Genomic DNA, 26819 nt, shown 5'->3' with positions numbered 1-26819 from the left:
TGAGCTATTTTAATGCACCAACCATTTTTTCACCATACCATTTCTCATCTAATGCTACATTACCACAGCACCATACAGCAAACAAAAATAAAGAAGCCATGTATTGATTTATTAATTTATTTGAAATGCTGTTTACTTTTCTCTTTCCATCCAGGGAGAACCTCTACTTAGTTCATCAAATTACAATGTGCATATTCCTTTCTTGAACACATCATTTACCATTCTCTCAGTGTTCAGCCATAATGAGTGTATACTAATAAATGACACTAATTGAAAGTTCCTATGAAATACATTGAATTAATATAATTTTTGGGATTTATTAAATTTATTGTGACATCATGAACTAATTAATGTCAAACAGGAAAGAACGATGGCTCAGTGGCTGGTATACGTTACTTCCAATGTGAGGTGCGACGTGGAGTATTTTCTCGTCTCACACGCCTCACTAGAACCTCCCTACAGCAATGTGATGGGGAGGCACAGGCAGCTGGTGACAGCCCTGCCCAGCCACGACCAACTAATGGAACATCAGGAATAACATCACCAGTCCGTCGGCTCACACCTATTGTCTCGCCTTCTGGCAGTACAAAGGACCTTCATATAAAGAAATCAGCATCTCCTTCATTGAGTAAGTTAGCTGCTGTCAGTGATAACTGTTTTAGGAGCTATGTTATGGAAAAGTATTTTCTTTAAATATTGATGTTAGAGGTTCTGTTTTTCTTTATCAATATGCCATTCCAAATTGAGACATATTGATGTAGGTTGCTGTGTCAATTTTGTTGTAAGCAGCTCCCAAATGTGAAATTTAATTGTAAAATGTACTTAGTTACGAGGTAAAATTAAACAAGTGTGTGTGATTATTGAATGCTGTCAGCTATATTCTTATAGTATAATGCATGTCCTAAGTTGGTCACCAAACACTTGGATAAAAGTTACTGCCAATACAGTGGTACCCATACATTCAGCTTAACATCCACACAGAATTCAAAAGCAAAGTTATGCATGGTTTTACAATTTATTCATGAACTTAGGGCTGAGATATTAGTTTTGCTAAATATGTGTATTGTAAAATGTATGCATTGAAGCAGAAATGATATTTAAGTTGTAATTTTTGGATTAATCTCTTTATTCTGGATCCATAATGTGTTTTTGAAACTTTATTAATGCCTTTGCACAGATTTGTCCATCACGAACTTGAATTCAACAAGCCATTCAGACCTGAAGCTTGGAGAACGGGTGATAATAATGAGTAGTCAGGGCTCTAAAGCTGGTACTTTGCGGTACATTGGGACTACTGAGTTTGCTGCAGGGGAATGGTGTGGAGTGGAACTTGATGATCCTTTGGGAAAAAATGATGGATCTGTAGAAGGAAAAAGGTGATGGTCATAAATAATATGATTTTGAATGTTAAATCACATTTGTTTTATTTTTTACATTCTTAAACAAGGAAAGAAAAAGCAAAATAAATTATGGATGTGTAATAGTCATGAACATCTTATATATGGATGTCCTTTCTGGTTCTGGTTCTTCTACTTCAGATATTTCCAGTTCTGTGGCTCATATACACATCACATAGACTTTTACACTCATTCCTCTTCTCACATAAATTATTCTGTTCAGACTTTCTTTCATTGTTTTATCCTGTTCTGAAATTTCTTTCATCTATTGTGAATTCTTTCTCTTCATGATCCTTTCACCTCCTGATCTTTTTGTTAGTCTTTTGTCCTTTTATTTTCATTTTACAGCTGGATTTGGTAATCATTTACCCTCCTTTCAGTCACATGTCAAGACATGTCTTTTTTTAGTTAATTTCTTGTGAAATAACTTTCTGCATATTTTAATTCTGCTTTCTGTGTGTTGTCCTCCTGATTTCAAATAGGTATTACCATTCAGTGTTTGGCTAATCATCTGTTATTGATTCTTATGCATACAAAATGTATGTGTATGTAAGTGATGAATATATTTACTAAAGACAGTAAGAGTTAATGAAGGAATTCTGTGGCAGGTATTTTGAATGTCAGCCCAAGTTTGGGTTGTTTGCTCCAGTACACAAAGTGAGTAGATCCCCTTCTAGCCGTCGTCCATCTGCTTCATGCATGATTCATCGTGGAACACCAGGCCCAAGCATAAAGAGAGCAGGCTCACGGGAATCAGTCGTATCAGCCTCAAGTACAGCTTCATCTGTACGTGGTGCCAGGGTAAGACTGGGTGTTACATCATTGAGCAAGACTGTCCAGCAGGTAGGCTAGTTTCCTCACAAAACAGGAAACCAGCCAAAAGGAGCACCAGAGAAAGGAAAGCAGATAGAAAGTAGATATTTGACCCAGGAATTCTGTATTTCATGTTAACTGGATCTGAAGTGTTTTGGATTAACTCTAACTACCATGTTACAAAATAATGTGTTGTTAGATTACTGAATGCTTGCAACATTAATTTGAGGCTACTTATTCAAGAAAATATGACTGAAGTCTAATTTAATTTATAAAGGGTTCTAAGTGTAATTTTCTGGTCACAGTGACCATGCAGTCTGAGGCGTGGGTCTTGTGTGCTTGGACACTGTGACCATGGTTTCAAATCTCACTCAAGGCATGGAAGTTTGTCTGTGTCTTTCAGTGTTGTGTTGTCCTGTGTACAGGTGGAGGCCTTGTGACAGGCTGATCACTTGTCCAAAGAGTCCTACCGACTGTCTAATAGATTAAGTAACCACCAGAAGAGGCGGCCAAGACCCACACTTGGTTGTAGAGCCACAGATGATGATGATTATTATTTAGTGTAATTTATTTCAACATCTTACTGTCATATGACATTTAAATTTAATGAGGTGATATAAAAGTAAAATATTGAAGGAAATAATTAAATAGGGAAAAATTGTAAATATTTTAAGACAAAGTTACTGGAATTTATATATCTGAAAGTATGTATCAATCAATCTTACAAACTATTGTTGCATGATTCTTTGATGATAGAAAAAAGATATATATATATATATATATATATATATATATATATTCCAGATACTTCTTGAAATGGGTGAGAATGAAACCTTTTTTGAAGTATATATACAAATAAAAATTATACTGTGTGTTCACCGAATGGTGTGCCTGGGAAAAGATTCCAACTCTTGCTGTAGGTATAGTAATATTTTGTGTACATTATTGGTAAATCATACAAATGTGGTAGGGGTTTGTGGTACGCCTTGTAATGTGTGTTTTCATGACACTTCCCAAGAAAATTTATTTTGAAATTATTTTTTTTTTACCTGTGATTATCTAAGTGCATTATAAAACGGTTTCACAGCTTCTGAAGGCTGTACTTGGAGTTCAGACAGGAATACAGACACCTGAGAATTGTACATAAATATGTCTTCATTTTACAAGAGCAGTAAAGTACTAATGCGCATATGGCATCAATTTTGCAATGCATAGAGAATAATGCAACATAAGTGTATAGCTAATAGTTATCCATGTTTTGAAGCAGGCATTATAAATGTTTTACACCAGAGATGGTCAATTTAGTTCAACATGAGAAGTGGAAAAAAATTTACTTCCCTGTACAGTTTATTGTGGACACATTATCTATTTCATTCAGATGAAGCCTAAAATACAGTTTCACTCACAATTCAACTTCTATTTTTCTTTGGGCATATAATACAATGAAACATACTTCGGAATTTCTGTTAGCACAAACTTCTTATCACAGTGACATCACAAAGTAACTGAAACTGTGAAGTCATTTTAAGTGTATCAGGCTAAGTTTATGAAAATATGGGACAGCAGAATGAAGCCATTATATTGGGAGGGCAGCATAATGATAATTAATATCTAGTTGTTATTAAGGGAAATTTAAAACTTTATCATGAATGTGTAAATTTTGAATTACTTTCACTTACATTCCTGCAGAAGAAACATAACCATGTTGCAGCCCAGTATAAGAAAACAGTTTGACTTTGTATGAGTGGTGTCATTGAAAGTAAAAGCCTGTACAGTGTATACTGTATTCTTAAAGCTGAATTTGCTAAGGATAGTACAGTGTAATTGTTGTGTGTGTGTGTGTGTGTGTGTGTGCGCGCGCGCGCGCACACACGTTTGTCCATATCTTGTTAATTGCTGTAGTTGCATGTACAATGAGAAATAATTTCTTGCCTGATAAATTTTGTTAAGACTTAAATAGGGCCACATTAGTTTCATGGAATTTGCCAGCCTCATTTTAGTGAATGCATCTAGTGAAGTAAAAAACAAACCAAAAAAAAGACACTTGTATATTACATAATTCAAGTTAGTTTGTGATACGATGGTAAGATTAACATTTTTTGCCAATATAACACCACTCTTAGTGTTTTATTATTAATGTTAACAGAAATACATATTGTCCTTTTGCCTTAACAATTAATATTCATATTTGCATGGGTCTTTAATTCAGATTCTAAGAAGTTAATTACATCCTAATTTAATTAAAGTACCAGTTGCCAAATATATAATCCAAAGGTTCTGTTTTATTGTGTTAGGTATTGCTTGTTACGAAAGCATGGTATACTTTTATATTTCCTGTTTTTTTCCTTTCCTTTAATTGTTTTGTTTTTTCTGTTGCGCCTTTTGGATGGTTTTAACCCAACTAATTTATCATAATTATTATAAATACTATAATAAAGGTAGTATGAAATTGTTGTTTCTTACAAAATAAATACTTTTTTTTTGTTATGTACAGACTATTTTTCTGTTTATTGAAGTGAGTGATTAAATTGTTTAATTATTTAGTGCATGTGGTGTGTCTGTGTTTTATGTTTTAACTTCTCTGATTTTGTTCCCAATTGACACATTAATATTGTGGAATCCCACTCCTTTGTTTGTAGAAAGCTGTCATTCGAACACCATCTACTCCAGTCTCTAGAAAGTCTTCACTTCAGGTAAGGGCATAAGAACATTGTAGTGGCTCATTTTACTTTTGATGGAGAAGTTTATTTTGAGAAAGGAATATGCTTTAAATTTAATATGGATGTATTTATGTGAGGCACCTTATTTATAATTTCTCACATTTTACTTCCAGCAGTTTATTTTATTGAGGTATATGATTTGTATTTTGAAACTAATACAATTGTTATTGCTGAGTTTCATTTTATATATTGTTTATGTTTATTGTGTTAAAATTATGTAAGTCATACTTTTTTATAAAAATACTTATTAAAGTTTGGGCAAATATTCCTATCACTATCCTGTGAATTCCTGTCCCTCGAATAATTTTTGAGGTAAGGAAGTCTCGTATGGTACATTTAAGGCAGAAACAGGAGTATTTCCTGTTCATGTACGTGTCACTGATATGGAGCAGGAATTGAGTAGTACTTGGACCCTGAAGCAACAAATATTACTTATCTCTACTAGGAGTAGAGAGCACTAGTTACTCTGTTCTGTTCTCTTTCCCAATTCCCACACTAAGGTCAGTGTTACAGGAGTGATATTTATACTCTTTTTGTTGTCTGCATGGCAAACTGACAAAAGCAAACTGTGACCACGTTACTGTGTTGTCAAGTCACAAAAAGAGGAAATGACTCTCCTCAAATGATGCACATTTAAACAATCTGTTAAAGACGAATGAGTGAACCCATTCATAATAAACATTGTCACAAGAGGGTAGGTCCTGGTGACAGTTTCATCCTTGGGTTTCTTTACTAGTTTCATACATTTCTACTGTTTTAGCTCATATCAGTGTAACTGTACACACATGAATTTCCTTTATCAGCATTATAAAGATTCTTATATAGTATGAACCAGAAACATATTTCTTTAAATTATAGTTATGAATGAAAGGAGTACAGACAAGATAAATTATTGCAACCAAAGTAGGTCACAACATCTTGGCTCCTATGATTTTAAAGTCTTGGATAATTAGCTGTTAAGAGGCAATGATCTGATCAGTAATTAGAAGTCTCCTTTGAATTTCATGATGTCAGTATTAGTATGGAAATGTGCTATAGTCACATTTGTGTAAGCTCTGTTATGGTAAATAGTTTATCTTATGTGAAACAGCTTACCCATATCTCTGATTATCTATTTTGATGTTAACCCTTTACCACTTATTCTAATTTAAAACATTTTAGGCAAAGATTTAATATCTTCATAATGTAATAATAACAATTTTCCCTGTTGAGTAGGAAACCGACCTTGAACATACAAATATAGTTCTTGTATAGGTCACCTTCCTAAGTAGCATCTGTTGTGCTTATAATATATTATCATTTTACTATAGCACGTTACAATTATCAAACTAATTTTTTTGGATCTTAAACTTATGTCTCAGCTTTGGACATATTCTATTCAGACATTTTATGCTGAAATTTTACTCCACTATATTTTTCAATGTGCATCAATGGGCACTAATTTAATTTCAGTAAGGTTACAGATCATTATGTTTTTTCTGACAAGGACAGAGAAATATGTCTTTATTGGGTGTGTTCAGGCCAAATATGGATATCACTTATTTTCCTATCCAGTGGGTTCCATGTCCCTTTCCTTTCAAGTAATATTTGTCAGAGTGTGTTTAAGATTGACCACTCTCCTCCATCTTGTGCCAAGGTTATAAATGCATGGATTTTTACCTCCACTCCTGTATCTATTCCTAATGCAGGGAATTATTTATGATTATGGTTTTATAGCAAGTACATTGTGTGAAGAAACCTAGTTACATGTTCCATTTACACATTGTACCTATTAACTTCACTGGGTTATGCCTGCAGTTGCTAAGGATAAATTATAAGCATCAGTTTACCATTGTATTTCTTTTTTCAGCTACTCTCACACATGATGTTACAAATAATAGCTGAACTCCTGCAAAGTACTTCAACAAATTTATTAAAGTTAAGAATTTGCAGGCTACTGAATTATGCCTTCAGAAAGTTAGATGGACTTTACATCGCTGTCAATGAATTAATCAAGTTTTCCTTTACTTGATATGTTTCTTGAAGAACAAAAAATGCTTTGATAAATGTGTGCATTCCATAAATCTAGTAAGCAGGTTGTGCAACAAGTCAGGGTATAATAAAGTACATCTCACTCATAAAATATTTAGAAATTAAATACACTTACTGAATGTACCACAAGAACAAAATACACTACTACAGAAACAATCTCATAATTACATTATTTATAATTCCTTAATTAAAATTATACTGCATTCAGTTTTAAACATGATGTATGAAAACATGGAAATATCGTGGAGTGAAATCTGTTATAAAATACTGTGTGTGTGCGCGCGCGCGCATTCATGTGTATGTAACAATTTGGCGTTTTCATTCAACACAAAGTGTTCCCATAAATACATCCATAAGATTATTTTTCACTGAAGTCATTGCTATGTTTCATTTTTCAGAAGGACAGAAATGGTATTGTAAAACATAAATTATGTTCTCTGTTGTGATGCCATGTGGACTCATAGGTAGATATCAGAATTTTTGGAAATCATAGTGATAGGACTGTGTTTCTCTAAAATGTTGGTATCTTCCTATTAGTCCACATGGCATCACAACCCAGAAGAAAAACGACATTGATACCCTTACCTTGAGAACCTAAAATTTCACTTAAGAATATTATCCATATATTCAGAATTGTTGAATAGTACTGTATGCTAATGCATGTGGGAAGTGATCATGAGGCACTAAGGACTCAAAAGAGAGGCATCCAAAGCTACTAAAACAGGTGAATGTACCAATTCAGAGTAATCCAATATAGCTGAATCAGTGCAGTGGATGTGAAGTTCAATTGCTGAGGAAGGACTTCTCCTCTGGCAATTTGGTCTACCCAGCTTTCCAATGAATTGGTAGCAGGGGAACAGGGTATAACAGCTGTAAACCAAGCTGATGACTTATGTCCTTCCAGTGTGAAGGTTTTGAATTTGCAGTGCTTTCCATTCATTGTATGGTGCTTCATCTCAGAGCAGCTGTGTATTTGTACTACCAATACTTCAGAGTTGCGGGCTAAATGTAGCATTATATTTTCCAGCTCTCAGTTTCCTGTAGCTCTTGTGATCTTTTACTTCACAGTTAATAAGTTGCGCACATGATTTAATTTGTTTCACTTTTATGTATATGTCAGAAGTGTCTAAAGAATTTAATTGGAAAATATTTCTGGAGAGACTTGGCAAGACACTAAGAATTTTTATAAAAAGGTGACTAAAAAATTGTTGAAGGAATAGGAATTACTTTTCATTTAAAATCTGATACTGCATTTCAGGATGTACTACGTGAGAAAGACTTGCATATCGAACAGCTTTTGAAGGAGCGAGATCTGGAAAGAGCAGAGGTTACTCGAGCAGCCAGCCAAGCAGATGATGCTGAACAGAAGCTTGCTACGTATAAACAAGAATTTGAACAGGTGCATTTAAATTGTCCGTTTATCCACTTACTAAAGCGACTTATTTCAAGAGACAGTCTAGAATTTTAAATTCATTTTGTGTGTTTAATACATATTTAAAGTTGAGGAACTGAAATTAATAATATATGTGTGTTTATAACAGAAACATAAACATCCATTACAAAATGGTTTGAAGAATTAATTGTAACAGCTAGGTAATAGCTTCTACTTGAAAAAAACTGATAGTCTAGTCAAGTAATTCCAATAAAATTAAAAATATAATATTAAATAAGTGATAATTTCTTATGTATCTGACTGAAGTTATTTAATGATGTAATTGTGCAATTTAATTATTTTTTTTAGATAGATAGTGTGGATAAAAGTCCAAGAACAGGATAAAATTTATCAGGAGAATCAAGTCAAACACTCTTCAATTTTATGTTCAATTTAATAGTGAAGAAAGAGATGAAAATTGATTTTGACACCCACAAAGTGTGCATATTTGTGATTTATAGAAATATCTAGTATGTAGAACATCAGGAGAAAGTTTTACAACTTTTAAGTTTGATTCAGTTTGTTTTGCCTTTCAGTTTGTTATATATCCCATTGTACTCATTTGTTTATGTATCCATTCAGTGATGAGATTATTACAGGATTGTATCCTATCATAATCTGTTCCATTTGCATCCTAAGGATGCTCCATACTGTGGTGTCAAGGAACCCATTTCAGATGGAAATATCCAACATCCATAGTCTAGGCCACTGACAGTTTCATTAAATAAACCATAAATAAATAATCTTGGGAATAATGTTACTTTTTTTGTGTATTTCTGCAGTCTGCTTGTTGTTAAATTAATTTTCATTATACTGTGAAAAGTAGAGTTCCTTGATTTCCACAATGCATGTATCGGGACATAATATGGTTTATTGCTGTCTTTTGGTGTGTAGGTTATTTAACCGCTCAGATTGGTTAATGTCATATGAAATATGGTTGGATGAATGTGATATGAGGAAATTCTTATGGCCTTTTGTAAGGTACTCTTGAAACATTTGCGTTGGGTAAGTGAGGAAAATTAAGAGAAACCTATAGTTAGGATATATGGGGTTCAAACCACCTAACACAAGTCAGATGCATTAACCTCCATTATCACACTCAGTTAACTGTTTTGCTTTACATGGATAGTAATTTTGATTTGGTGTTTTGAAATTGTTTTATTTAGTATCGAGAGGAATCAGAAGCTAAGCTGCTGGATATTCAGGATCTCTTGTCCAGACTAAAAAAGGAAAAGGGGGAGCTGACAAGTCAGCTGGAAGATGAGAGAAGAAAAGTTGAGGACTTGCAGTTTAGATTTGAAGAGGAAGCAATCACTAAATGTGATATACAGGTAAGAATTTACATCATAATGTATGAGTTTCTGAATATTTTATTACATGTTAGTGTCTGTGTTCTAAAATATTATATCTTAAGTTGTAACTTACTGAAGTGAATAAGAAGTAAAATATTGATTTGTGTTTTTATTTTTCAGAGGAAGAGAATTGAGCAGGATGTGAGTAGAAAATGGCTTGGTGTTGAATCACATGTGTGTCTGTAATTAACTTTTTAGCATGGTTTGTCTCCTCTTTCTTTCAGCTTGACTGCATACTTTGCAAATGCTGTGTTGTCCTTTGTGCTTAAGTATACATCGTAGTGCTTAGAGCTAAGGAACTGAAACTTACATAAGCATTCAATGTGAAATAATTCTTATTTTGGCAGGCATGGGAACATTCGGTTTTATGTTGTATCTTAAATGATCAGTCTGTGACATTATATACAAAACTAAATGTATTAACATTGAAAGTTTGAATATGTTATGAAGAAAGCAAATATAATTCTGAGTGATATTTCTGTTTCTGTTACATTTTTATTATCCATTTGTTGCATAAACGCATTGCAAATTACAAATTGCATTTAATCACAGGGAGTTAAAGCACAGTCAGAAATATATTACTGGCCTAGGTTTAAAAGAGACTACTATGAAATGTATAATTGTTCTTGTATAATGCACACACATTTTTATATTGAAAGAACACAAGTGTGTGAATATTTTAAAGGCTAGAGCATGTTGTATCAAAGTAAAGGCAGATAATTAAATAATAATTTACACTAAAAATCAGTTATATCTGATTTCTTTATGATTCAAATTTTCATATTTAGCACAGAATTAAAAACATATTCACAGAGCAATATGTCAGTTTACCAGCAATCCAGATTCAAAATGTTGTTCTTTATTTACTGGGATTGGGACCGGGACTGACGTTTGTAGGTCCTTATATATAAAAACGTTTGTTTCCAGAAAATTGTTCCTTTGGCTTCATCTGCTTTAAACACGTTGTCCAAGCTCTTATATCTAGAAAGAAAACTGCCTACAACAGTACATCATACCACTTGTGAACATTCTCATTCATTTCTGTTTTGTATTATTATTATATAATTAAAAAGGTGCCTTCAAGATAAGTTTGTCTTTAAACTTATTAACACATTTCACTGATGCTAAGTTTAAAGCAGGCATAATAAAATGCTTAGCCTTAAACATTGGCATGCTGAATCAAGTTTTCTAGGCATTGGCAGTGTTAAAGTTTATCCAGACTTTGATTGTGAATGTGTTAAGTCAGCATGAAGTGATTGTTATTTGTTTGTTGTTCAGTTAATAACAATATCAATATCTCAGACTACACATGGTAGCATTAGGTGATAGAATGATTAATGAACAATGAATTGGAAAGGATGTGATAGAAAGTGGTTAGTCATGGTATAATTTAAGGTATGATGCCAGCTATTCCTGGAGGGACTGAGGAAAACAATGAAAAACCATGGCCAGGATATCAGAATTTTTGCCAAAATCTGAACCAGGAGCCTTCTAAATATGAGGCACTGCATTTAATGTGGCAGTGGTACATTTTGAATCTGAAGTACATCTTTGTAGAGCAGGCAGTTATCATAAATTTCTCTGAGAAATATTCACTGTAAATTACCTTGAATATTCTCATATAACATCTGTTTGTTATATAGAAATGTATTAGATATTCTTTATAGAAACTACTTTCAAAATTGTGTGCCTCATGAAAGAGTGCATGACATCATAACCCAGAAGAAAAAATCCACATTTTCACTGGTTAACCATTAAACATTTATTTTTTTATATTATTTACAGTATTTAAATGTTTTTTCACATATTTTTTCAGATATAAATACTAGCAGAAATATACAGATATTGTGATCAAGGAACACAAAAGATTACTCTGGACTTAACAAAGGAAGGGCACAAGCATCTCTAGGTCCTTGATTTAACACATTTTGGCCAATTCTAGATGGCTTACAGGGATATATATATATATATATATATATATATATATATATATATATATATATATATAAAGACTAAATATGATACACACACACACACACACATAAATGTCCCAGAACTGAATCTCCAGATTGATAGTTTTAAAAAGGAAGTTTTCTCTTAACTCCAAAGAACAAGGTTTGATGCTTTGAGAATTATATAGTACAAGTAATTCTCTTATGTGCCATGGTTAAAGCTGTGAGATAATTATAGAGGTTACAGAATTTATAAGTTGGCGTTATTACATTGTGGTTTGTGCAACTTAAATTTAGGTCCCCCGTTCAAATAGATGCCAAACTGTGAAATACAACTTACTGTTTTTAAATAATTTTCTTGATTAAATATGAGTTATGAAATGTACTATGAAACAGTAATTTTTCTCTTCATTATGTCTACCATGTCTTGCATGACTTGTTGACAGATTTTAATGAAAATTTCTATAGCATAATGCTGGCAATGATCAGACTTATTAACTAATAAAGAAAGTATAGTTCTGAGGTCAACAAGTAAATTTGTTGTTCTTCAACATCACTCACTGGTGAGTTAGTTTCATGGCTTACACTAACTTGCATGCCATTTTACTTGCTGATAATACTATTATATTAAAATTCACTTATTTCTGTACTTCCCTGTCATATGTCACTTACAAATACACATTTTGAAGACATATCATATTTTCTTGTACTAGTTGGATACTTCCAGAGAAATGAGTATCTTTGCTGGCTGTTTGGAAAGGTCCTGCAATAAAATCTAAATCATTGTCTTTTTGTCAGGGCCTTAAAAACCCAAAGAAAATCTTTGTGTTAAGTCCAGATTTTATTCTTATAGCTGTTTTTACTTTTCCAATAACTGACATTGGTTGTGTAAACCCTGTTACATTTCCAAGAAGACAAGTGCCCCAGTTATGCCTTTCTGTGTATGTGGCCTGATAATTGTTATTACTATTTGTTAGTCTATGGTGACTACCTGACCCTTCTGTTCATCAATCCTACTAGACAAAACGAATGTAATGACAACCTATCCACACTATTATTCTTAATAAGTATAGGCAGATTACAGGTTTAATTTCTGCACTGCTATTTTCATAACTGTTTGCTAGTGTGCTTTGTAATGCTATATTTGTTAATTATTGCACTGATGATATTGTTGTATTTTTCTGTGGAATGAACTTCGCTGGGTGCTGCTGCTACCAGCTGTCAGTTACTACAGTCTGTCACTTTCATATCACTGGCATGTATTAACTTTCATAGTTTTCTCTGACTTCTTTCTCAAGATTTCTTTTAGTTTCCAGTATCTTTTTGTTACAGCTGTTGTTTTGACAGGCACAAAACTTACTTTCCATGATTTTTGTAATGTTATTATTAGCTTTGATTTCAGGCGTATTATATAATGCAACATTTTATTTTCTTAGTAGTGTTCTCTTAGTTATGTGGGACATCAAAAAGAATGAATATGGGTCCCTAAATTTACCTGTGATTCAATAATACATGTGATTCATAAAAGATTCAGGTGTACCTGTGTCTTTACAATTTTACTTTAGCAATTATATGGTTGCAATTAAACACTCATTATTCTTATAGTCTTTCATTTCTGACACCATTGTTATAACTACAATCCTCACATGACAAACATTTCACATGTTTTGAAATTAAATGTTTAAAGAGTGTATTTGAAGGAAAATGAAGATGTGAAACTTTGTTGATGCTGGCAGAAATAATATCTAAGGTACATAATGAAAAGCCACAATTAAAGAAAGATTTGGCTTATGTAAACCACAAGCAAGTAGAGTAACATGACTGAACTCCAGTCAACTGATCAGTATAAATTTAACATCTTGGGATTCAGGGATGATCATCCACTTTAAGGTGATGAGATACACTTTATACCATTATTCTGACCTTTTCCTTGTGAGAAATGAGTTCAGACACAGATGGGCGAATTATAATATTAAGTTACATAATATTTCCTTTTCAGTTAATGAATTTTTATGTGTAGCAGTGGAAATATTTGTCAGATCTGAAAGACCAATAAAGTATACATTTAGATCTATTCGTTCCTTCATATTGTATAAGAGCTAAAATAAAACTGTCTTGATTAGAGGAAATTATTTGTAATAATCTTGTCATTAGTGATTTGGTGGTTAGATTGTTATAAAATAGTTACTTGTTCACATGTTATGCCATCTTATTTGAGATGGGACTGATTATGTATTACTTTCAGGCTGCTAATGCTGTGTCTGAAGAACAAATTCAAGAGCTAGAAAAATGTTTATCTGAGGAGAGACAGAAATCTGAGTTACTGGAACAAGAATCTAATAAGTTGTTTGAAGCGGAGGAAACAATAGCACATTATAAGGATGAGCTGGACACAAAGCAGAAGGAATTGAATGATGTTCGAGAAGCACTGAAGCTTCGGGATGAGGAAGTAGAAACAGGAAATCAACAAGCAAGTGACGAAATCAGCAAACTAAAAATAGAGTTAATGGAAGCTCAAAATTTATTTAAAATTAAATGTGAAGAAACAGATAAATTACATAAAGAGCATAGCAATGAAATTGATAAATTAAGGGAGGAGCATGAGAAGTCTAATAATGCGCTAAAAAGAAGTTTGGAAGAGCTATCAGGGCAGCATTCTTCTGACCTTAAACTCTTATATAAAGAATTAAATGAAACTCAAAATCAGTTGAAGCTTAAATGTGAAGAAGTTTGCAAAATAACCAAAGAACATAAAGATGAAATTGAAATATTTAAAGGGAAACTTGAGGAAGCTGAGAATTTGCTGCAAATTAAATCTGAAGATATGCAAAATGAAATAGTGACTGTAAAAGAAAGTGAGGCATCTTTGAAGAAGGAGCTTATAGAAATTCAAGCAGCTCTTAAATTAAAATCTGAAGAACTGGACAGAAGCGTTGAACATGCCAAAGAACAAGAAAGACTGATAGAAGATCTAAAATTAGAAAATCAACAGACAGAGAATTTGTTGAAAGAAGCAACAGAGAACCTTGACAAAAAAACTTCTGCAACAAATGAACTGGAAAAAATATTGATGATGCAACTAGATTCCACTGAAAACACTCTAAAGATTAAAGTTAATGAACTATCTAAGATTAATGAAGAACATTCAAATGACTCCAAAACCAAAAACTCAACAATACACAAGCTTGAGGAACAAATTAAGGAAAGAGATTCTGAAATAAATAAATTGAAACAGGAACTAGTAACACTGAAGGAAGAAATTATAAAAGATAATGCTACAGCAAAAGAGCAACATTGTAAGGAGATCAAAGAAAAGATGCATTTGTTGAATGAAATGGAGGAATGCTTGAAAGAGAAAGATTTAGAAGTTAAGCTGCTGAGACAAAATGTTGAGACCCAGGAGGAAGAGGTTCGCAGGAAAGCTGCAGATATTCTGGTGCGACAGGAAGAAACACAAAGTAAGTCTTCTTGTAAAAATTTGTTAGCAGTGAGAGATATATCATTGTCCTGCCAGCCTTTTTGTATAACACACTGATAGATTCCCATCTGAATCACCTGCTTAATATCTCTCAAAAAAGAGCACTTTTTGCACACTTTCAGTAATCTTTCCTTTGTTCTGACATGCTTGAGGGGTGGGGTTGGTTTTGAGAGGGTGTACAGAAGATGTGACAAACGATACTTTATTTTCTTTTAGGGCTTTACAGTCATTGTCAGTGATGGGGTGGGAAGGTTTGTTTCAGTGGCCATGATGGTAGTAAGAGAGGATTCCACAGGCATCATTGGTCTTTTTAAATATTAATATCTTACAGTCAGTTCTCAAAAACTTTGGAATGTCTGTAAGTAGAATAGCCAAACAAGATTCTGTGAATACGTGTGGACCTTGTGTAGATAATTGTGGTTGTATGCATTGTGTCATGTGGGAAACAGAACTTGTGTCTACAGTGTTTATAGCAAAACCCCTTGTTCTGGCTTTCTGTTCACATGTAACATATAAAGCACTGCTGAACGTATTATACATTTAATCTTATGTTGAGGAGTTTTACTGAAAGTTATTGATATTCAGATCTTAGTTAAAATCAAACAGCAACGGACATATTATATGAAGACCTACATGTGTGTCTGTGCATCTCAGCTGTAACTCACTACATATTTGTTGTAGTGAAACATTCTCAGAAAATAAGTTATGGAGGAAAATGAAACAGACATTTTATACCATTATACTTTTCTGTAAGTTTTCAGTTCTAAAGATAATTAAATAAAAGCTGGCACTCACGAATTGGAAATGAATATGTAGTAACAGAGCAAACATATTAGTACATTATCTGAGCTGTGTTCTGCAAATATTGCCTTATAATTTGTTTATTCATATAGCAAGAGATATTCTGAACAAAAACTTCAACTCTCAAGAATTTTGGTGGCCCTGATAGCCCACTAAAACAGAAAGTTTAATTTTGTATGTGAATTTAATTAAGAGATAATATATAATTCCATAAGAACTTTAAATATAAGATTTACATTTATCTGAGTTCAAATATGGACTGTCAAATATTAGTTGAACCTGTTGGTTACAAAACATTACAATCCAGAAGCCAACATCCAACATCTCCAATGTCATGATAACCTCAAATATCACTCTCATTTTATTTTTTTTCAGACCTGATTCAGAAATTAACAGATTCTGAGAACTTGATTGCAGCTCTGACAGCTAATATACAGAAGTTTGAGTTGGAGACAGGTGACCTTCATAGAAAGTTACAAGCTTCAGATGAAAAGTATGAACAACTGACACAGCAGAAACAAAGACTGGTGAGACATTTGCCATGTAGAAGTGTTGATTTTTGATATTGTTACACGTATTACTATCCTTCAGCTGGAATACTGTGAATCACAATAAACTCTGAAAATATTAATCTTTTTGATGGTTGGTAGCACCCGTGTGCTAGAAGATTAGCTGATTACAAGTTTACATAGCACATCACAACATTGAAAGATGTGAACATACATCTTTACTTATAGTTGGATCTACATGCGTGTTCCCAGTATTGGTATCAGTTACACCCTCAGTGGTGATCCTGTGCCTGGGGGTATAGCTGGGCCACCCTGTCTCTAGGGGATAGAAATTCAGAGGCCTGGTCCTCCAGGTTGGGGGTTGGGCATGGGGTTTACAGTCCCATCATGGAAAACACTAATTGTACAGTAACAAGAAGAAGCCGGATGGATCTAAAGATAGATCGGAATGGAAGAAACTTGTTTAGGAGGTAAGGACCTACAAAAAGGCTGTAGAGCTGTAGAGTAGTAGTAGTAGTAGGTATCAGTTACAGTTGATTTTGGAAATCCCAAAGGAAGTCATGAGAACTTGGTACAAATCAGATTATCCAGACTTTGCACTTTCTATTTTATTAGTAGTTTAACCCAGTAGTGGGTCATCGCCGCCTCCTTTTGGAGGTTTCATAGTCTTTGAAGCGTGCATTTATGAATAGGGAGTGACCAGCCCACTGACTGCACAATTTCTACTCACTCCTGATTTGGCTGCCAGAGCCATCTAGCAGTGAATCAGGAGAGGCTTGGGTGAGAAAATAGCCACTGAATTTTGCTTATGAAACATCTCGTATCATGCTCGCAAGGTTCTTTTACATGCCATAAATTTACGATATGGGAACGCCGGCTCTACTTCCCTTCTGAAGGAAGTTGTGCTACGGATTTTTATCATCCTTTAAAATCCATTGATCTCGGCCGGGAATGAACCAGCGAACCTTGGGTCCAGTGGCGAGCACGCTAACCACTAGTCCACCGAGGGTGACGGTCTTTGCACTTGCAGCAATATTAAATATAAAACCCCTTTGGATAAATTAATTTATATCCTAAGTGGAAGATCAGTGTAAATAGTGGAACTATAAATCTGAAATACTGTGCAGGAATTATGAAGACTGAATTAAAAATTAGGATATTTGAATTCTCCGATCTTAAAACAACAAGGTGAGATTTCTCCATTGACATCCTGCACTAGACTGAATGTTTCTCTATATGATATTACACTAGAGTGTAAGTATTTGATGTGTTATTAATATTACATTCAGTTTTGTTGGTTTCAGGAGGATGACATATCTGGGCTAATGAGCAGTTCCAGTGATTCCTCAGCACAGCTAATTAAGTTAAACGCAGAGTTACGTGTAAGGGAAAAGGAAGTAGATGAGTTTCGGGAGATGCTGACAACAGCTAATCAGGAGAGAGAGATGCTGAAGCATAGATTGCAACAGATCACAGATCAGGCTGAGAAAGTGGAAAAGGAACTGAGGGTGAAATTTGAGAATCTTTTACAGCAGACTGAAAAAGCAGAACAAGACACAAAACTTCAATTAGAGAAAGCTAAAGGAATTGAGCAAGAACTTCGTCATGAATTAGAAAAAACCAGTGCTGAAAATCTTCAAGTGAAACAGGATGCAAAACAGGAAATAGACAGACTTGAACAGGAGGCAGAAAAGATGAGGATGGAATTAACTAAGACAGTAGAGCAAAGAAAGTGTGTGGAACAAGATTTAACACTAAGAATGGAACAGGTGGTTCAGCAGGCAGCAGGCAAAGAGAAGGATTTGAATCAGCAATTAGAAACAGTGAACCAGCAGCTACAGAAACTGGAGAAGGAATTCAAGGAAAATTCAGGAAAGGCTTTGGCAAAGGAACAAGAACAAGAACAAAAACTGGTGCAAGTACTGAAGGAGACTCAGAAAGCAGAACAAGAGCTGAGGCAGAAACATGTTGAAGAGCTGGAGAAATTGTCTCAAGGTAAAGATTCAATAGAAAGTCTTGTAGCAGAGAGAGAATCAAAAGTGGCTTTGGTAACTCAAAATTTAAATAACGTGATACAAGAGAAAGAAACTCTAGAAAATGTTATTACAGGGAAGGATTTGGAACTGAAGAAATTAAGTGTTGAATTAACAACAGCGCAAGAAGAGAAAACCTCTGCAAACAAATTAATTAAGGAGCAAACTGAAAAATTAGCTTCAGTAACTGCAGAATTACTGAAAGTACAAGAAGACAAGGCAACTGCAGAAAACAAAAGTACAGAAGAGAGGGCAGAAGTTGTTGCTGTTACTGAAACACTTAATGTTATACGGAAAGAGAAGGTTGAAATTGAAATAAAATTAGCAGAGACAGAAACAAAGTTATTTGAACTGAAACAAAGTTTAACAAGTTTACAGGAAGAGAAGAAAGACACAGAGGTTTGTGTATCACAGAAAGATTCAAGACTTCATGAAATTATGACTGAATTATCTAGGTTACAACAAGATAAAGATGCTGTGGACAAAATTTTGATAGAAAGGGACTCCAAATTGTCAAAGGCAATGGAAGAGCTGACAAGGCTTCATACTGAGAAAGAAGCTGCTGAAAATCTTGCAACAGAGAGAGAAGAGAAACTGAAGAGTGTAATGGAGGAGGTGCAGCAGCTGAAAGACAATTTTGATTCCCATTGCCAAGAGTTACAGAATAAATTGGTGCAGACTCAGATGGAAGCAGAGGCAGTACAAGAGGTACATAAGCAATTGTAAGTACATGAACTGAAACAGTATTATATTACAGAATTTTGAAAACTTCAGCTTTGTTGATGACCTAACAGCGATGTGCAGTCATGTCAACTGACTTTTGAAAACTTCAATTTATTAGTTGTTCTTGTTAAAAGTATTATATTTGATTCAGTACTTATTTAATATGTTTATTTGGATTGTTATGTTTCATATTACTTGTAGGCACTTATTACTTCATGTTTTTTTAAAATTCAAATGAACATGTTCATTATGATATGCTTCAGCAGTAATTCTCACTCTTAAAACTTTGCATACTGTGTAGTGTATTAGAATATAAATAAGCACACAAACAACTAGTAACACTATAAAGAAGACACTATTGCCATACGCATTTCAACCTTAAAAGGTCATCATCAGTGGCATCAGGGAAATCAATTCATTTAATTAAATGGCTCAAACAGCATTCGGTGCAGTGTCGCTTATAATACTTTTCGTCAAATGTCCTATTCATTATTTATTTTCTAAATCAAGTTTGAGCCATTTAATTAAATGAATTGATTTCCCTGATGCCACTGATGATGACCTTTTAAGGTTGACTCGCGTATGGAAATAGTGTCTTCTTTATAGTGTTAATAGTTGTTTGTGTGCTTATTTATAATAGTAATTCTCAAGTTTTACATACAACCTGAAATCCTCTATATTAGACATTTATCTCTTTATGTCTTGTATACATGTCTGATTTTTAATAGCATGAATCATCCATATAATAATAGGGGTAGATTAAAGTCCATGTTGCCCTATATTGCTTATCTTTCATAAATTTCTGTCACAGTCATGAAGGTTTATCCATATCAAAATTCTGTTTGCATTTTTTGCTGGTGCCCCCTAACTGTACCAGGGATAGATCTGTGTATTTTCTATGGGGGCTTTGTTCTAAAATTCTTCCAAGTCACCAGTTTTCTTTGCTCACACTTCAGAAATTATACCTCCCACCACATGTAATAACAGGAAAACAAATGTTACATCTGTGTGTATATTAATTGATACAGAAACATGTTTCATTGAATAATGACAAATATTCTGTGAAATTATTTTAATTTTTCCATAAGCCTTTTTACTTGTATTTAATGCCAATAGCATTGTCTATACTAAAAAGAATTTTATATTCGTACATTCTTTTTATTGAGTTGTGTGTTATAAGCAAATATAATAATGTTTCTTAAAGGGAGGAGGACTTGAAGACTAATAGTAAAAAGGAGATGGCAAATTTAGAGAAGTTGGAGGCAACACTTTCCCTACTTGAGCAAAAAGAAAAGGATTTCCAGAAACAGAAAGCTGAGGTACAGTGCTCATTATTTATTTGTTTTCTAGACATCAGAATATAATTCTATGTTTAAAATAAAAATAACATGGAAGTTTGTAGCAGTACAAAATTTAGACCAGAAACAGATTTTAAAATTTCTCTGAGGCATTAGGTCATCAGAAGTAAAGGGAATAAAAACGGAATTTTGGATAAGTCTTTCAGAGCTCAAAAGTATTAGAAACATTTCTTCTAGTTACAGGTTTTAGACTGAAATGAGAGTATGTGAATGCCTGCAGCCATGCTTAAAATAGTAGCACCACATAAACTGAATTCAAGGGTTACAAACAGGTTATGCAGTGTAAATTTTGTTTTTCAGATTTCTTCTTTACTGGCAGAAAGGGCACAGGTTAAACAACATAAAACTTTGTTGGAAACTTTGGAACATGAAAAGAAGCAGCTCGAAACCAAAGTAGTAGAAATGCAGAGGACTGTTGTACAATCACAAGTTAATGCAAACAGTGATGGTAAGCCAGACTTCATTAGATATAGAGAAAAGAGTATAATTATATTTAAATGTCAGTGTACTGTTGTGTAATGCATGTGTTGAATGATATGACACATTATTACTAATAACATTCTCTAAGCTTCTTTGAAATCATTGAATAAAAGAATTTGAATGCTTTGTATACATTTTTCACCACTTAAGTATTTAATTCTATGCTGATTTCACTGATGACACAAATATTCTGACTAGTTTATTTCCTTGAAAGAACAGAATTTTTATCATCTGCTGTGTTCAAAATACTATACTTGTGAAAGTTTGTAAATTTGTCACATTATCAGTGTAACTCATACTTCTGTGAGTGGCCATATTGCTTGGTATTTAGCATTCTAATCACACTTTACTGGATTTTTATTCCAGCTAGGATGGAACATTGGAATTAATTAAATGATAAGTGATGAATATCAACCATTTAAAGCAGAAGCTGACCTAAATAATATTTAAGAATGAAGTCACAACACTTCAGCATTACAAAGACCAACTGGTGGATGCTGAAGCAAATCATGATGTTTGAGTTATTTATAAAATAAGAGATGCCCACCATCTGATTTCAAAATGATCCAAAAGAATTATAACAGCATATCCTAAAATCAATTCTGGAAAGCTTCATTAGCAACTGGTCTGTTAAAACTTACTAGAATATTGTATAAAGTGAAGCTTTTGTGGCGACTGAAGTTGATGAAAGACTCTCGGGCAACAAGCTGCATCAGGTGGCTGAATGGTGAATGAACCATTTCTTCTGCTAACATTTTGAGTGACATCTCTGCTCTCATCCTCAGGGCAGCTGCGAAATGTAACTGGTCCTATGTAGCAGTTCCTGTCAGTGAGCGCACTACATAGGATCAGTTTTGTTTCACATCTGCCCTAAGGATGAGAACAGAGGTGTCTCTCAAAACGTTAGCAGAAGAAATGGTTCATTCACCATTCAGCCACCTGATGCAGCTTGTTGCCCGAGAGTCTTTCATTGACTAGAATATTATTTCTGATGACAGAATCTTCTTCATTGCACAAAGCATAACATTTCTTTTCAGATCCCACACATCACAAATTGGTAGAGGAGAAGGAACTTGCTCAAGGCCAAATTGATTTCCTCAATTCTGTGATTGTTGATCTTCAGCGTAAAAATGATGATTTGAAGGCTCGCATTGAGGTTCTGGAGCTTGGAATATCACCTGCTGATGCAGATGAGCTAAACTTGTAAGAAACATTCTTGATCAACACTCAGTTTTTGAGATTTTATCATTTGTGATTTCAGAATCTTAATAACAGATTGGTAACTAATAGTCAGTTGTAGAAGTAATTTGATATTGCCTCTTCTTCTTCTTCCCCTTCCATGTCATCACTCCCTTCCCTTCCTTCTCCCCCATCTATCACCTAGATAATCAATCTTCACATGATCCTCTCTTGAGAAAGAAAAAAACATTCCCCTGAAATGTTGGTAACCACCTACAAGACTATGTGATGTTACAGTCCAGATCACATTTGACATATTCACTGCCTTTAAGACCTAAAATTTTAACTTTTATTCTTCATGTGTTCATTGATTGCAAGAAGACTCTAATTTTGTGCTTTTTTTCTAAACACTGGTTCACTTGGAAACACACAAACCACAGAATTTTAACCTTCGTAAATCAAGAATAGGGCTAAATCCCCATACTCTTGGCTGCCAGCAAGACTTTAATTCTGGATTTTAATGCTTCAGCAGTATGCTACAGTGATGCTTGGCCACCTGGACTATGCTTATGCCATGATGTGGTTGATAGAAGTTTAAGTAATATGAATAGGTTTTGTTTTGATGTTAAACATTACAATTGTCATTCAGGTGGTGTTTTATTCATTATAGTAACTTTCTCCCTATTTTTCAGAAATAATTCATGTCTGAGGAATAATTTAAATTATACTGTTTAGTTTCCTTATGAAATATTTTTATCCATTGAATATGTGACAAATATATACATAAAATATAATTGACTTACAAATTAAGTGACAGCCCCTAGGGTGAACAATAATTAATGCTTATTATAAGCTCGTGTGTAAAGTTTCAAATTCTGTCTTATAGTTTTTCTATAGGTCCTGTTTTACCTCATATACTCCTTTATTTACTTCAACACGTCTTTGTAACACTTTCATACTTTAATTTCAGAAATGGCATAAAACCCAACATGTTAGCTCCACGTGTGTTCTGTGATATCTGTGACATGTTTGATCTCCACGACACTGAAGACTGCCCACGACAAGCTATGGAATCACCCCCACCCCCTACTCATGGTCGGCATGGTGTAGGGAAGAAACGGGTAGAAGAAAGACCTTACTGTGAAATCTGTGAAAGTGAGTAAATCAGAATGTATTTTTGTATATACAGAATATGAAAAATATATTTTGAAAGCATTTTACTTTGACTAATTTTTTTTTCTGCTGCTGGAGGTAAATGATTAGGGCACTATTCCTTAACTGCCAGCCCTTGTATTGGAATACATTTCATAATAATGGGGTCCCGCACCGTAGCCACGTGGTCTGAGGCATTATGCATCGGACCGGCGATACAGAATGCGCGCTAGTTTGGGTCTCAGGGGAGAAGAAATTTTCTCGAGAGCTTTCGACCAGTGTATGGGACTGGTGCCAACCCAGCATCGTGAGGAAATTGGGGAGCTACAATAAGTAGCGTAATCCGGTCAGGAAAGCTAGCAATGGCTGGGGGTTCGTCGTGCTGACCACACGTCATCCTATATTTGGTTGGATGATCGTTCACCTCTGCTTAGGCATGTGAACGTGAGGCCAGCAGTCAAGTTAGTCGGCTTTGGTTCTCTGGAGCTGTTACGACACGGATTTCATTTTCATAATAATGGGATAAATTTACCTTACATTAAGAAGTGGTCTGTTTGTTTCTCTTTACATATCCAAGAAAGTATAAATGAAAAGTACAATTTTTGTCTGATATAATATTCTTTTACTTTCAGTATTTGGTCATGCTACAGAGAACTGTGATGATGGTGAAACATTTTAACCTGCTGTAAGGTTTTAGAATAATAAGCCATAGTGTAATGAAAGTAAGTTACAAATCTATATGGTAGCCTAGACTTGTAGAGCATGTATTGCCAAAAGAGAATAGGTACTATTTTTATATTTATACTAGTACATAACTATGTAAATCCATGAAAATGTACTCTCAATGGTGCCACGTATAACTATGTACAAATTTTTGGCACTGATATTGATTTTATGCAAGTTGTGTATAAGACATGGTACTTTGTACAGCGTATTTATGACATATTGATCATTTCGTCATTTAGATGTTAGATTACAGCTAATTCATGTTTTTTTTACAGTGTTCTGTTTCCATTTTAGTTGTAAATGTTAAGTAATTAGGGAATCAGAACCTCTATTACTGAGAGCAAAAGAAAAAAAGTGTTTAAACAATGCTGACCAAAACCTTGCAAATTCACTTAGTTATGACTATAAAATAATCTGAAAAGAATTTTTCTAAAAATTCAGCATTAGTTTTATTACTTTATCTTCGTATTATTGGTACATGATAAAACTGTTGAGAATGGTTTTAATTTCTTTACCTGTGTATAAATGGTGTGTGGCAACATTAAAGGAACTTTTAAGAATGGTACTGATAACCTTATCATACCTTTATTGATTCTGATTCACATAATTTGAAAAGAATTACTTTAATATGAAATAAGGAAATTTATATAACTTAGTTATGTGAAGTAATTTCCAGTTTCTTAACATCTGAAAGTAATATGTTCAGTGACATAACACATAACACTTTATGAGCCAGCATAGTTATTGGGTAATACTTAAATGTAAATCAGTAAAGACACACGTCTAATAAGTGGTTGTTACATTGTATGTTGGAAATTGAATTCTTTAACCTACTTTAGTCAATCATGTTCTTTTGGTATTAAAATAGGATTTTAAATTTAGAGCAGGGTATGAAATGAAACTATAATTATTTATTATGAATTTGGAATATCAAAGTGTGTGAAGTTGCAAATTCATTGGTTGCAATGAAACCAAAGATTTAATTTATAAACCTTTGACTGTCATGCCATTTATATTAATAAAAAGGAAGGAAAACTTACATTTGTTAATGATATTGTGGTTGAACATAAATATTGTATAGTTACAACTTAGATTATAATATGCAGTCATTGTTTTGTAATTATTTAAATATGATTTCTTGGTATGTAATTGTAATACTTGAGATTTCTTTAGAATGGAACATGGATGTTCAGAATTACATTTAACAGGGTATAGAACTAATTTTGTTGTAGCAGAATAAGGTATTGACAGTTTTATTATTTGAAATTTTACAGTTTATTATCTGTACATTCATGTTAAAGTATTTTATTTTATGTGGTAATCTGAGGTATATACAGTTTTGACCCTGGAATTCTGAACATCATTGGAAGGAAAATTGAACATTATTAATTATCTTATACATTAATTTTAATAAGCTTCATGAACACATTTTTTGGAAATATTTATTGTATACAATGTGAAGTTATTCTGTGGATTACCAAAAAACCTAATTTGTCTATTTCACAGTAAAAACAATCATTTGCTCTGTGATTTGTGTACGCAGCAATAATTTATGAACTCCATGGAGCCAAGTCCTTCCTGATAAGCCAGCAGTCACTCAGCCACTTCAGAAGATCACAAAATTTTATGGAACCCAGAGGTTTATTACCATGTTCACAAGAGCCTGCCACTGGTCCCTATCCTGAGCCAGATGAATCCAGTCCATACCACCCCATCTTATTTCTCTAAGATCCATTTTATTATTAGCCTCCACTTCCTAGTGATCACTTTCCTTCTGATTTGTCCACTGAAACCCTGCATGCATTCCTCTTTTCCACCATGTGGGCTACATGCCCTGCCCATTTCATCCTCCTTGAACTGATCAGTCTAATTATATTTGATGAGGAGTACAACTTATGAAGCTCCTCATTATGCACCTTTCTCCAGCCTCCTAGTAAGGTCCAAATATTCTCCTCAGCACCCTATTTTCAAACACCCTCAGTCTATGCTCCTCCCATAGTGTCAGAGACCAAGTTTCACACCCATACAAAACTACAGGCAACATTATAGTTTTGTATATTTTAATCTGTACATATTTAAATAGGAGATGAAAGGACAAAAGGTTCTTAACTGTATGGTAGCAAGCATTACTTGAATTCAATCTGCTCTTAATTTCCTCATAAATCAAATTCTGATTTGTTACTGTCAATTTGCCACATTTCCAAAGGATCCATTAGCTTGTCTTTATGTTACGATTTTGCCCTGCATTGTGGTGACGAGGTCAACATATATTTAGTTTTCTCAGTGTTTACTGTGTTGTCTTCAGGCATATGGGCCAAGGGTACCTGAAGATTAAGACGGATCCATTTTTCAAAACATTGTACACTTTTTAACCTTGGATGATGGACAGAGTCCAAAAACCCAATAAATATGACTGTATCACACCATGATCAGAACCCTATGGAATCCAATTAATATTACTTTTTTAATTTATGAAATTTTTTCATCTCAAATGAAACCTGTATTTCTATTTGGTCAGCACAAACATTTTGTATGAAATAACTCCTGCTGCAACTTTGAGATTCCACCAAATGCAGCAGTTTGAATGAAGCTCATTATCTATTTCCAATCGATCATTTCTGAAACCATCTTCTACTGTTTAACATCATTATTTCCATATCTTTTCATGATGATGTCTTATGAG

At 33.8% G+C, this 26819-nt stretch overlaps 1 protein-coding gene across 11 annotated transcripts in view; it reads left to right on the top strand.

The window, feature by feature from the left end:
- The window catches only part of CLIP-190 (Cytoplasmic linker protein 190), a 99084-nt gene extending 73418 nt beyond the window's left edge, over positions 1-25666 (top strand). For 8 of the 11 annotated variants that reach the window (XM_087341855.1, XM_087341859.1, XM_087341858.1 and 5 more), the window contains 15 exons: positions 362-628; positions 1178-1376; positions 2006-2240; positions 4850-4903; positions 8220-8360; positions 9560-9724; positions 9866-9886; positions 13943-15155; positions 16352-16503; positions 17790-19240; positions 20446-20560; positions 20900-21047; positions 22117-22282; positions 23229-23413; positions 24043-25666. In XM_087341855.1, coding sequence (XP_087197981.1) covers positions 362-628; positions 1178-1376; positions 2006-2240; positions 4850-4903; positions 8220-8360; positions 9560-9724; positions 9866-9886; positions 13943-15155; positions 16352-16503; positions 17790-19240; positions 20446-20560; positions 20900-21047; positions 22117-22282; positions 23229-23413; positions 24043-24089 — 4559 coding nt within the window. In that variant the 3' untranslated portion in view covers positions 24090-25666. The remainder of the gene's footprint in view (positions 1-361; positions 629-1177; positions 1377-2005; positions 2241-4849; positions 4904-8219; positions 8361-9559; positions 9725-9865; positions 9887-13942; positions 15156-16351; positions 16504-17789; positions 19241-20445; positions 20561-20899; positions 21048-22116; positions 22283-23228; positions 23414-24042) is intronic. The other 3 variants (XM_087341852.1, XM_087341856.1, XM_087341851.1) reach the window with 3 other exon arrangements.
- Positions 25667-26819: the final 1153 nt, after the last annotated feature.

Source organism: Zootermopsis nevadensis, unplaced genomic scaffold (genome assembly GCF_977971745.1).
Source record: "Zootermopsis nevadensis isolate Lab colony 2312 unplaced genomic scaffold, Znev_1.0 Znev_ptg000094l, whole genome shotgun sequence".
Taxonomy (NCBI): Eukaryota; Metazoa; Arthropoda; class Insecta; order Blattodea; family Termopsidae; genus Zootermopsis; species Zootermopsis nevadensis.
The sequence above is the reverse complement of the archived record's forward strand: the minus strand, read 5'-3'. Positions and strand labels throughout refer to the sequence as shown.